General features: G+C 40.1%; 1 protein-coding gene across 1 annotated transcript in view; it reads right to left on the minus strand.

Moving 5' to 3' along the window:
• Positions 1-5028: 5028 nt before the first annotated feature.
• LOC104628752 (sodium/hydrogen exchanger 7) overlaps positions 5029-14005 on the minus strand; it is a gene marked incomplete at its 5' end in the record, with an annotated part of 38094 nt that continues 29117 nt past the window's right edge. The window contains 2 exons of the mRNA XM_010297434.1: positions 5029-5277; positions 11145-11250. Of these exons, the coding sequence (XP_010295736.1) occupies positions 5029-5277; positions 11145-11250 (355 nt within the window). The remainder of the gene's footprint in view (positions 5278-11144; positions 11251-14005) is intronic.

A 14005-nucleotide genomic window follows, 5' to 3' on the forward strand; every position in this document is an offset into this window, starting at 1 on the left:
TTTGCAGGCTTACTTCTACTGGAAGTTATTTTTCAGAAGAGCACTCCCAAAAATCCCAGGCAAAGAAGTATCCGTGGTTTCTCACTGCCGCAATGTTAAACCCTCCTCCCCAAACTCAGGAAGCGAGACCCTCCTTCTGCACTGCAAATAAGGTTTACAGGGGCTGCTTCTCACAAGGGGGATTCTTCAATACAGGGACATTTGAAGTTGTTATTCTACATGTTTTTCTCTTAGGAATGTGCTCACGCCACTAAGCAGCTCTGCCCTACTTTCTGTGACTGATCGTGGCCGAGATCGTATATACCCCAAACGGACTATGTGTAGCCTGCTTTCCTGCTGGATGGTCTCTGCCTCCTGCTCATGGTTTCTTCTCCCTTGCTTCTAAGTTTGCGCAGGTCATGAGTTCAGTATTTTGTTCAGTTTCAGGAATACTCCCCGCTGACGCATCTGTAAGTTCTCTGGTTTCTCCCCGAAAAAGGCGCTCCCCTCACCCGCATCTTAAAGAAAAGCACATGAAGTTGAGGCTTCTGGTTACTCAAATTCCATTCCCACACTTGTGCAGAGGCAGAGCCCATCTCTGCCAAGGCTGAGGTCAAGCATGTTGTTCCTGTGAGCTACTTCAAACAGAGTTAAAAGAAACACTGAACCTTTCTTCGAAAAGCATGTGAAGCGTATTAGTTTCCAGGGTTTTACTGTTACGAATTAGACACAAAGAAGCTCCTCCGACCAATGCTGTCTGAAGAGAGACTGCAATTCAGGTTAAATTGAACTTAACACAAGAAGGGCCCTGCTTTCCACACCAATCTACAAATTGTCTCACCGATTATAAAGATTAAAATCACAGGATCTGACCGCCTACTTATTGTAAGCTGCTCATGCTTTCTATGAAGGTTGATAGACTTCCTGCTATGAGGTCTTTCCTTTCCCCCAGGAGTACAACATAGTAGCCATCATATTAGTAGACGACATCATTTTAACCTTTGCTATGTACTTGTTTCAGATCAGCTCTTTGGAAATTGAGCCAGAAAAGCTTAGATTTTTTTCCTTCCGTTAAAATTTCTGCAGTCCTTTCCCCAAAGGCAATTCCTTCAGTGTAAGAGAAAAAATTTTCGGTCCTTTTGTAGGCCAAAAAACTTGCATCCTTGGGACAGGGCTAGACTTGGTCAAGCACCAAGTATGGGATACTTTACCCTTGTTCAGTCTTTATCAGAAAAGGCAGCTTACACCGTACCCTTTTTCTGCATAGCAGACGTGCAACGTACAGCACAAATACACTTGTCATAGTGTTCCTCCTTTCCGATAACTTGAGATCAGAGTATCGGAGCAACCGCTGAAGCCAGCGTAAAGCAGCGCTTTGAACACCTCTCACAAAAAGCACCCTGAAAAATCCAGGCTATGCCTGTGTTTGTGGCGAGGCTGCTATGGTAGTGCTCTTCGCAGTCACAGGGTCTATCTGCTCATAGCTACTCAACTCTAACTGATAAACTGCCCCGAGTCCCGTGGAAGTTAAGAGAATTTGCTCTTTTGCACAAAACGTGTGTAGTGTTGTATGGGCGACTCAAAACACAATTAACTAGCAAGAAAAGCACAAACCTGCCAGTTTTCTAGATATTTTTTGTGTTTTTCTAAATGCTGTAAATTAAAATCTTTCTCATTTCCTGCCACCAGACGTTATAAATGAATACACAGAAGCGTTTAGGTAACTTTTTGGTCCGTTGAAATACAATGTTAGTGTGCTGCTTGGGGATTGCTGTGGCCTTTAACACAAGTTAATCAGACAGACTTGTTTGCATGGGAATTCAAGCAACTCCAAAACAGGCTTGCCTTACTGTCAGTATCAGCTTCTATGAAGCACTGAAATTAAATTAGGGACTTCATTTTGTCCTTCTCCAGGGATTGAAGTTAGCAGATTCCTTGGCAACTTTAAGTGAAGATTTTCAGCAGTAAGTTGACAATGCAGCAAGCAAAAAATCTACGAGGAGAAACCACTCAGTCCCAAGCACAAGGGCAGTCACGTAAGCTGCAACATCCTATGCTGGCATAGCAATACTTTTTTCAGTGAAGACCATCTTACAGGTTTCCTTTTTCAATTTGTAGAGGATACTTACATGTATTAATTGCTGTTCATTACAGTCTGAAGCTGTATTTTCTACTCAAAACCTCACACCCAAGTTTATAAGAGAATACACAGCTGCTGGTTTGGTCAAGTTCTTGCCAGCTCAGGATCTTGCTGGAAAGGAACTGAAAGTGGCCTGAACTATTCTTTCGAAAGGCTATACACAAGAAAAAAGGATCTGTTAGAGACTGGGTGAAATATGCAGTGTTTCAGGACAAAGAGGGAGGTTTTTTGTTGTTTTTCCCACTTTTTCAGTAAAGGTGTCCCTTGGGAATTTCGTATAAGGGTCTGTGTCAGTAGTAAGGAGAGACTAGACGTTATAGCTTACCCTTTGTTGGCAGTGAAGTCCGATTTCGGAGGAAGCCTTAAAATGAAATATAGATAACAATCAAGGAATAAAATTTGTTGTTATAATATACAAATAAAAATTAAGCTTGGGTATATGGGCCTCTCCTCACCACATTGGATAAGGTTAGACTATTATATTCCTTACCTCTCACCAATGATCCATCTATTTTGGCTGCTCTTTCACAACCACATTTTGGGCTTACTGGTGAACTTCATTGAATTGTATATTTTTGCTATGGGAATTAAAAACACAGACAGAGAAGCACCTGCATTGGGATGGTTTATTCATGCTTTCAAGAGATTCAGTCTTCCTGAGGAAGCTAATGAAACAGAATTTCTACTTCCAGATCTGTACCTGATCTTTCTTCCAAAGAACAGATCTCTCTCTGCATAAGGCTCTGTCTTTCAGTCAAAGTGATTTGGTAAGCTTCAGCTTCAAGCTGCATGTAAAGATTTGCCTCACTATATTAAGTCCATTTATTTTGGGTAAGTTTCACTGTCCCAACCCAAAATTTGGTTCATATGACTCAGCTAATAACTCTAAATGTTGTAGAAGTCTCAAGTCCTCACTCAACATTGACAGCATGGGTCCCAAAGACTTGTCCAAAATGAATGCAACTGGTTTTGTAATTTAGGAGGAAACTACTTTTTCTACTGCTGGAGCACTTAGAAAAAGAAAAAAAGACAAAACAATCCATGTAAACAGTACAAATAGCATGGACCATTGCTATCTGCTTTTTCTTCCTTGAAAGCAGAGAACTGAAAAGGATTTGTTCTGCTCAGAGATCTTCATCTGGGTTTGTTCCTCTTTACCATGTAAGAGCAGAGTTCAGACTGTATTGCATTTCCAATTTTTTCACAAAAAAGCTTCTGGTTTTCTTCTGTCTCTTTTCTTAATGTCAGACAGTCATTACAGATCAATGCCCTTTACAAATTTACCTTGGAGGGACAGACAAGGACAGACAAGGAGGTAGATCACTCATTAGAGAACACATTTGAAAGAAAGCAGACTAGACAATATGACTGCAATGTTTCTCTGCAGCAGTAAGTTCTCGTACCAAAGTTTGCCCGTTAAGTTTAATAGTTAAGGAAAAACAGAGTGGGTGTTTACTCACACACAATTTTATGAGAGGAACAACTGAAACGGCAGCAAGAAAAATGACACTTTTTAGACAAACTGATATTACATCACATTAGTAGGCCACAGAACTCTTTAAAAAAATAAACTTTTTGAGACATAAGAATGAAACCACATTTTAGCATGCTTTAAATAGCTGAACTGGTCTTCGAAGCACATGTTTTCAGCTATTGGCAAAGACAATGGTATCTCCTCATTTTGAAATTAGAAAGCATTTAGCAATAAGTTAAAGCTAGCCTACGTGTAAGTGGGCTAAATATTAGGCAAAGATTATTCCCTTTTCACATTTAAGATGATACTACAGTTCATCACTTCTGTAGCTTATATGTTGTTGTGCAATGCCCCACATCTACTCTGTGAAAGAGAACAAGAGTAAACACCTTTCTTTTAGTCACAAATGGTAAAAAGCCAGCGGTATTTGTTTGTCCATTTAATTAGATGTTTGCTGTTTGTCACAGAAAAGAACTGTAAGCAGAATCCATGGATTCTTCTGTGCAACATGAAACCTCATGGTTTCACACAAGTTCAATACTGCCTCTTTTTTTTTTTCCCCCTTTCCCCTTCTTCCTTTTAACTGCTGTTTTCCCCAGCTGAAGATATGTTTCCAACTACCTTCAACCAATTTTAAGAACCTTAAGGGAGAGAAAGTTTTACCACATGACTTCTAATTGAGAAACCCTGGCTCTGGGCTTTTGTTGGGTCAGGTATGTCTTAGACCACAGGAAGTTAGATGTTTTTCTTTTGAGGCACTAGAAGTTAGGCTAATAGTAATAGTCAAGATGCCCAAAGCTGAAGGGACAAGTAGGTCTCATTGCCTTCCTATTTAAACACATGGCCAGTGAAGAAATCTTTTCCCTTTTTTCCCTGAAATACGTTAAGTACAGCTTGCAGTAACAGATTGCCCATGGAGTCTTGCATTAATGCACCTGTAGTCCTAATGTACACTGTCTCATTTTACCTTATAGTCTCCTCAGCCTCACAAGAGAAGTTAACAATGGATCTCTCCACATTCAGATAAGCACACATCCTTTTTTTATCTCATAATAATTATCATGTTTGCATTTCTTCTTTCACATTCCCAAGCTAAGCCAAGACAAACTCAGTTCTATGACAATGTTTTCATGTACCTCTCTTCAGAGAGAGCTGCTGCAGCTGAACAAGACAATTGCAGCATGCTAGTTATACTTGGATTCAATATGCAGTTGAAGAGAGAATGATCAGTTTTCTCATTCATCTATTTTCAGACATTCAGAAAACCCCACTGTCAGCATCTTGAGTAAAAAATAGGTGACATCTTCAGATCCTAGTAAAATCACTTACGCACGTTAATTTGTTTAAATAAACATCCCCACCTCAAGTGACACAGTGGCCTGCAGTCTTCCTTGATCCATCCACAGAGCAAGAGTTATTTTTACTGAGTCAGTAATCATGCATTGTCTTCCAGAGGAAATACTAGCCGGGTACCCCTGCTTGTAACTTCATGATCTGCTGCTCCTAAATCATGTTCCAGTGCTTCCTCTGAACTACTTTTTGTTCTCCTGCCGTCAAGGCTAGTGGTAGCTGTATGGGGGCCAGAAGAACCGTTTGCCGTTATTGTTGTATCACCATATGTCACAGTAAGGTCACCATCATTCAGAATAAAATCAGAATCCTCTTCTCTAAGCTGTTCTTGATTCTGGAAAAAAAGCAGAAAAAAAAAAAAATCTTTGTACAGGGTACAACATCTGGTCTTTGCCAAGAAGGTAACTGAACACAAGAGTTTACCTATGTGTCAATACAGATGCAGTAAGTGGTAAAGTTCCACCTTATGAAATGTTAAAAACAACCTTGAACTCAATGTTTGCAAATCAGCTTACTGCTCCCTGTATAACTACTACTATTGTGGAGAGATGAGGGGAAGCTGAATCCAAGAACTAGATTATGAAACAGGTAACTAGGGATTTAATAGCACTGGAAGTTTACCAGAAGTACCGGAGAGATAAGCTGTATGCACTGGTTTTGGCATGACAATTTAGAAGGCAGTACAGGAAAAACACTGGAGACCAAGCACAATTAAGTCACAATTAAGTCACCAAGCACATTAAGACACAAAGAAGTCAGAGCTGCATCTGTTGCTAATTAGTCAAGTCCGTTAGTAAAAGATTCATGCAAACTGGTAAAAACTCATTAGGCCCAAATTCTTTACATTCAAGGTTTCCTCAACAATTTTTTGTTATAGTTTAAAAGTCTTTTAGCTAGGTTAGTTTTTGATCTATCTGTTTACTCTTACCTGGTACTAAATAGAGAATTACTTGACCTAGTTCTTTGGAACACTCCTGACCCATAATAGTACAAAAGACTGATACAAGAAAGTGCTTGCTTCATAGTTTTGTAACTAGTTTGGATATGTTTTCTTTTCAAAATAATTTAAAAAAGCGGCTCACGAAACCCTGTGAATTTATTTTGGCAGAGATGGGACAAAATATATGGTCAGAGACTAGAAATTGCTGAAGTGTAACAAAACACTTAATTTCTCTACAACAGCAAGTAATTGTACCATGTTTCACTCCTGTTTAACATGGTCTTGGTAAAAGGCAAAACAGCTGAATTGGTCAGAAAATGGGGCTTCCTCATATTTGAAGAAAATTCTACCCGTACTATAAGCTTGCCTTCTTGCAACTGAAAGCAATTATTTTCCCCCTGCTTAGAAAGAGCTGAAACGCAAGTGTCTGTTTTCCTTGGGAAGCTGGACATCAATCAGGCTACATTCTCAAAATATATAATTTTCTTCCACTTTGGTGAAGGAAGGAGGGCACAGGCTATGTGAGATAGAACGCCTGTGATCAGCCTGACCAGAAAGCCCCACCTGTATTGCAGGACCGGAGTTCAGGGCACTTAAGATTGAAAATTCTGATTAACCTGTCCATGATGAAAAATGCAGTGCCTGGCTAAATAAAACTTCCTGGCAAAGCTTCCTGTCATTATTTCAGAATGATAATCAGCCAAAATAAAGCCACAGAAGTCTCTAGATGATACAGAATATTTAACTAATGTGAAGACTGGAAGAGATGTCAGAACTTTACAAAAAAACAACGAAAGAAATGGTGCAGTTCAGTGTCAGGTGCAAGACAAGCCCTACTTAGGATGAATGCTAATTTCTCAGAACCTTCTTGGCATCCAAATTTATCATTGCTTATTAGAGACAGGGTTACTGTGATAGAAAGCACTGTTCTCAAAGAGAAAAATGCAGTTTAGGCCACTTGCTTTCTTTAATTGCAAAGAAAACACTGAACTGTTTAATATAGTGAACTACCGTCCCTATATTAAAAAGAAAAAAGGCAGAAATTAAAGGGTTCAGCTATAGTTGGCAGAAAAAGCGTTTACAAGCTTTCCATTGCAAAAAAGTGAAAGTCTGAGGGACAAGACCAAGATGATTAAAAAAGGTACACAAAATAATCAGCTGTTTAAGAAACTCTGACATTCCTCTACCTTCTGTTTTTGAAGAAGAGACATTCAAATAAAGATGAAAAGCAGAAAAACAAGTAAGCAGCAAGCAGTTTACGACTGTTGACTGGTTACGTTCTAAGAAGTCAAAGAAGCTGAGAAGCTGTATCACAAGTTGCCTTTCACAGTGTTTGCCCTTGGAGAAGCACCAAGGAGGGGAAGGCAGGGCTAACAGTGTGCCAGGAGGCATTGCGGCACCAGGGCCGCCTGTGAAGCAGCTGCAGCAAGCTCCTGAAGCATTTCCCGTCTTCACAATCCTATTTAACAGCAAATCGTTGCAGCCACCTATCAGGTAAGAACTGGTAAGAACACACACTACACTTGAGTTTCCCCAAAAGGCCGAAAAGCTCTTGGAAGCACAACAGTGAAAGGAGAAGGCTGCAGGCTTTATGCTATATGGCAAGTCCTAACTCAGTCTTTGCTGGTTTGTCCCAGGCTATACTTACATGTACATAAACATGATCAGTTCCAGAAAAAACACTGAGCTTTCTCTCAACACAGCGAACAAACATTGCCTTGTACGAGCCAAGTTCCACTTATTTCACTTCGGAATAGCGCTGTAAGCAGCAGGCAATTTATTTAATATATTTCCCTGGAGAACATCCATGAGCAATCCCATGTAGTATACGGATTTGCTATGTTTGCAAGCAGAGAGGATGGGTGAATAAACCTACTGTGCTTCATGCAGCATGAACAATTCTTTCAAGAAAGACAGGAAATGTATCCAAGTAGATCCCTAGAGACTTGAAATTCTTCCAAGAATAACCCTAAACTGGCCTCTGCAGTCCCCTACAGTTCTGAAGGAATAGCTTCAATTCACTCAAGAAACATAGGTTTGAACTTCACTACTTGAACTGACAAGCTAGAATGGCTAAGTACCTAAATCCAAAACCCTATGGAAGACTACATTTTACTTTGATGTGCTGACCATAACCCTGAGGGACCTCATATTCTGTCTCATTTGTGGTACAATCTACTCATGCTCCTAAAATTGCATGCTGGAGACGTTAAAACAGCTAAAACTTAAGAGTTACTGCTTACAAAGCCGGTCTATTTTCTCTTAAGGCAGTGCAAAAAGAAGCACATGCAAAGTACACCGCACATACAAAGCACTGGTAGTGCATACCACGTATGCTGCTGGTGCTGAATACAACACAGGCATCACGGATGACAAAACTTGCATCAGAAGTTAGTTATTTTGTAGCTCCAAAACAAAAGCATGAAGTAATATGCATGCAAAATATATTACTGATGCTCCGCTTAGAGTTTCTCTATCTCCCAGCTGAGTTCAAATTCGTCAGGGAAACTAAACAATTTTTGCTATGAAGCTAGAAACACTAAGAAAGGGGAGGGGGGGCATGACTGAACAGTTTTCTTACTCATTTTGAGAGTTACCTCCTCCAAGACTTATATAGACTGTAAATGAAGTTTTTTTACTGGGTTTGCATATTTAGAAAAATAATTCAATTCCCTCTACCTTCATACCAAGTTGTCACACTGTGTATGGTGCAAGAACTAAACTTTCAAAAAAAAAAAATTGGTGGGAGCATGGGTAGGACATGAAACACATCCCTGAACAAACAAGAGAAAAAAAAAAAAATTCCCCAGGAATGCTTCATCAGGAAGAGCAGGTGTTAACACAGCTGCTTCTTCCAAATGGGATAAATGCTTGATGAAACAGAATTACTAAAAGTTTCAAAGGACATGTCAAAAGGGAAGAAAAAAGTGACCTACATTAGTTTGGGATAAATTGTAAAGCCCTGTCAAATGGTCATGCACTAAAGATAACACCAGGAGAGAAAAAAATAGGAGTGAATTTCTGAAAATTATAATTTTAAATACTGTAACTACTGCAGCCTTTCATGCTTTTAAGTTCCAATTTGGCTTCTCTTTGGGTAGGAAACACTTAATGGTGAGCCTAGCGGCACAGCCTTAAAGCAATGGGAGAACATCAGCAAGTAATAGTAATGACAGCTCTGGAAAAAATCCTCTGTACCTCACCGCTGCATGCTGACTCAGAACCGTACATGTATGCCATGCAAATTCAAGCTTAGAGGACATGAGCTCATACTTAGGAATAGGTTGTAGGTGGACTATGTAATAAGATTATTTGACTTTCAGATTTTAAAACACCCCTTCAGCATCTAATTAAAAAGATGTACTCCCACTCATGGAAATTAAAATTATTTCTAAATAAGGTTGTACTAAAGCCAGAGGAAAAAAACCAAACAACAAAAGCTGAAAACAATACACAAATACACAGGCAGTACAGCCATATACTTGTGGGCTTTCTTCTCTATGCAGATGTCATAACTGCTTAGACATGCACTTGAATGAGATCCAGGAATTACTACTACTTTTTGAAACACATTTTCCAGCTATGTTACATTCTGTTGAGTATTTACAGACTTTTTTGTTTTTTTAATTCAAAGTCTTCAGTCTTTCATTCTTTCAGATGTACCATTCAATTTTCCTGGAAATATCTCACAAAAGCGTAATTATTCCAAGCAGTTTCTCTCCCCCCCAAAATATGGTGCTCTCAGTTGCTTTGCCCGCATTTAATAGGAAGGCAAAAAGATTCCAGTTTTTTAGCCAGTAATAAAACGGTATAGGCAAGTGCTGTAGCAAAGCCAGCCATGCAAAGAAAAGCAATAAAGCAGCTGCAGAGTTCCTAAATCTTGAAAAGAAACTAGAAAAAAAAATCTTGAAATTATATTCTTTCCCAAGACTAATGCAGCAATGCACTGAAATAGGAATATATATAAAAATGTAACTTGAAATTTCCACATTATATACCTTTAAAAAGTATGCAGCCTTGTAAGCAGTTTTAATGATGACATTAACATCCCAAGGAGGGTGTGTGTGGGGGTGTGTCACAGACCCAATCCAATTAAAGAATAAGCTTCCACATGCAGTAGCAGCTAAGAGTGAGGAATAAAGAAGAAAAAAAGAACCCAACTATTACAGAAAATGAAGGCCAAATCTTGCATGTTCATTCTGGTTAGATCCTCAGTTACTGGATAACTGATCTTACAAGATCGTACGTAGACGGACACGTGGGTAACACACAAGTAGGCTAACTGGTCTGATGGATGCCTTCCAGCCCAGATCTGTTTTAATATCTCCAGTGGCATTGCACAAATGGGAACAAGGCCAATTTCCTGCATCACTAATAGCTCCAAAATGGGCAGCAGACATATAAAACTTCTCTGAAATTTTTCTAACCAGGTAGAAGTAAGATGCTAATGATACAGAGAGAAATACAGGGAAGTATTTCAAAGTTACAAGTGGAATTCATAACCTTCTAGGAAAATTTTAATAGAAATCTGGTCCAAGACTACTTGAACATAGCAGAGATGTTACCATTCCAGAGAACCTGAAAATTTGAGTGATCTCACATAGTACTACGGTTTTATTTACAAGCGGCTCAAAAAGTTGTAGATTCCAGAAGCACTGTACAGATAAGAATAACATGTATCGGGATCCTGCAAGAATAATAGGAGAATGAAGCATTAATTATTGCAAGACATGGCTGTAAAGACAGTATAGTGGCCTGCTAGACTGAGATAAGTAACTGATTAACAGTTTCTGAAATGTGATCTCAAATTTCACAGTGGAAACAATGAAGGGAAGCTCTACCAGATTTCTTTCCAGCATGGGTAAATGTGTCAATGTCTTCTCTGAAGGAGACCACAATGCAACCTTAACACTAACCCGCAAAGAATTTTGTCCAAAAGTGTTAAAAAGGGACTGAATATTGTGAAGTGATTCACTAAGAACTGGCTTATTGATTAGGCCTGTAATTTTCTAGTATCTTTAAATATTATTTTTTTAATGTAGTATTTGAACAATAAGATCATCTCTATTTTCTACTAACAGAAGGTGTTGCCTTAGGGAAGAGTATCTTAACTCTTTTCTGCCTAGGACAAACCAGCGCTTTCTTGCAATACGCGTATCACACCAACCTTTTGCCTAAAAAGAAAAAAAAATGCTTTGATACCTGCTTTGATGAAGTTAAATAAAAGACAATACACAGAATTATTGAGTCATTTTACTTACATCATAAACCTGGGGACTTGTCAGACAGCGGGCTATCAGGCCACACCAGCTGGGTAGAGTTGTGGTTAACGGAGGGCCACTGTGAGTGAGAATTGGCTTTAAATAACTTAAGAAGTTAAGGAAAACACATCAGTGCTTGAAAACCACTATTGAAAATAAAAAGACAATGGTACAGAAATGTGGCTCTGCCTTTGATCTATGTACTGTGCAATAATTTTATATAAAATATCAATTGAAAAAAATCTGCCTTTGTAAATAAATAAATGAAAAACATCTTCCCCCCAACATTTTCCCCTTGATCCTTTCAAGGGCAGTTTCTTTACTCCCACATTTTCTGCAAGGGAAACTAGCTAACTCCCTTGTTAAAAGTTTCAAACAGTTGCAATGTTTCCAGCGGTAGGTTCTGTGGAGCCAAAAGGACCAAGCAGAAGTACAGGTGCTTTAGTGTTAATAGGTCCAAGGGTATTTCTGCTCTGAAGATGGGAGCATGGTGTCAAGACTGCAAGGTAGAGGTAACAAGGAGACACACCTATGTGGATCAACACAGGGAAATAAAGAAATACTGTCCAGCCAACATCCTCCAGGCAATGGAGCCACCTGAACTGTTCCACTGCTAGCTAGTCACTGAGCCACAGAAATGCAACCAGAGATCTTACTCTGGTAAGGCTCAAAGACATCTCTGCAGTGCACATATACATACCACACAGAGTCTCGAAAAGGCAAAGGGAAAACTGTATGGCAAGAACTACGTAACACAGCGTGGAAGGAACGCATCTGCCCAGGCAATGCTACCTAGGTTACTTTGAAGGGGCACAGGGGTGGGAAACCTGTCTTTACAGCTCTCCTCGTAGGTCTGCCCCCAGGTAAATCCATATTTGTTCAAGCTAGTATGCCAGACTAATGATATACATGAGGAAATTCCCTGGAGTCAAAAAAGGTGTCCCTGCTACAGAGCACTATGCTGATCTTGAGTGGCACAAGAACAGTGCTCAGGAGGAAAGTGCTACAACTTCCAAACATTGTCAGGAATCAGGAGCAGAAGGGTTGGTTTGTTTAAGTCAGTCTGATTATTTTAAAGGTAAATATATATTGCAGGTATTCTGGTTACTTTCTTAGGCCTCTAAGCAAAGAGAGAATCAAGTCCACTTCTGAAATATAACATTGTTTCCCTGACACTCTCAACAGATCAGGTGCTTTGGGGACAGAGGGGGTTAAAAAAAGGGTCTGTTTTAGCAGAGATGTATCCCTCTCCTTTAGCAGAGCCTGGCATAGCGTGTTTACTTGAGCACATAACAGCGTGATTATGCCACTGCAGAGTTATATTTCCTCCCTCCCTCCCCCAGTAACAGTGTGGCTACACCCAGTTCTGGAAAGAAATAAACTGTTCCCGTGCACACTAACCTACCAGCCTCTACGTTGTCCTGTGGCTGACAGGCACGCAATGACTCGGTTGTAGTAAACAAACCCAGTGAAAGAAATCTAATACTTCAAAGTTGCAGTTTGCTTCTTTTCTTGCTTCTAACTATTGTGGGTGAACCCAGGGAACAGCCCATGACATTGAACGAACTCTGCATTCCACAGGAATGAAGTTCCCGGTTATCCGTCCACACAGCGCTCTGCAGGCGGTAGCCAGCGTTGGAGCATGCTGCCAAGTGCATTTTGCTCGCATCTTTTTCAAGTTAAGTTCCCTTGCAAAGAGTGAATTTTGAGACAATCTGCTTTTATACCCACAAACCAAATGACTACATCAGCAAAAAATATTTTGACATTTAGCCATGGGTACAGAGGTGGCAATTCTAAAGACCATCCCTGCCATGCAATTTCAGCCCACCCAGCCAATGCCCCCTTGCAACAGATGGAGCGGAATTTTGCTTCTAACACACAGTAAGACACCTCTGCTTCTGGATGTCAAAGTTTTCTTGGGACAAACTTCACAGAAATCTTCCCCACAGATTGCTAGTCACCACTGAAAAAGCAAGGGCACTATCAGCATCTTTTAAGTTTCTGTGAAACAGCTAAGCAAGCTGTAATTTTCACCCAGCACTCCCCCTGCCCTTGCTGCAGCTGCTGGGGACTGCACTTGTGCTAGTAGCAGCCGAGGGGAAGTCAGCATTGCCAACTACTCTCCCCAGCCCATCAGGCACATCCCTTTTGTAAAGGCAGGGGAAGAGGATAGCTCTGCTTCCTTCTTAAAAAGGAAACAAACAAAAAAAAAGGCAGTCAGCCACAGACAGGTCCTTCTGTGCTCTTACCACAGAAGTCTGTTTTTTAAATAACAAAAATTGACCTCAACAGACTGACACCAGCCACTACAACTCAAAGGGTTAACCTGAAATTACTAACTTTTATGAATATTTAAAACTAGCACATACACTCCCTTCTGGGCTTTGGCCCAATACTACTGCCTCTGAAAGCATCAGTCACAAACAGATTTTATTCTGAACAGGCAAGTGCTATTAGGATCTGAATGCTTTCAGCACTATACCTGGGTTTCCCTGGGCAGGAAATCTTGATGCACAAGGCATGGAAGGAAACTACTATGCTCCAGCCAGGCCAGCAGTATCTCAACCACCAATGGACAAGACCCCAGTGAGAAGACTCACTTCTCAGATGCCAGCTGCAACAAGATTAAGACCCTGTCACAGATATTTACATATATTTAACTGCCCCAGAAGTTACTAGGACTCAAGAACTGAAACATCTTTGAATTTCCAGGTATAAGTGACTTGCCATGGCCACAAGATTAGCTTTCCCATTTTCGACTAAGTAAGTGTAAGCTGTTAAGGAGGGGCACCTGTATGATATACTGATTAAGAATATGCTAAGGAGATTAAAAAAACCACAAGCATGAAAGACAGGAC

The sequence above is a fragment of the Phaethon lepturus genome, unplaced genomic scaffold (genome assembly GCF_000687285.1).
Source record: "Phaethon lepturus isolate BGI_N335 unplaced genomic scaffold, ASM68728v1 scaffold37320, whole genome shotgun sequence".
NCBI classification, from domain to species: Eukaryota; Metazoa; Chordata; class Aves; order Phaethontiformes; family Phaethontidae; genus Phaethon; species Phaethon lepturus.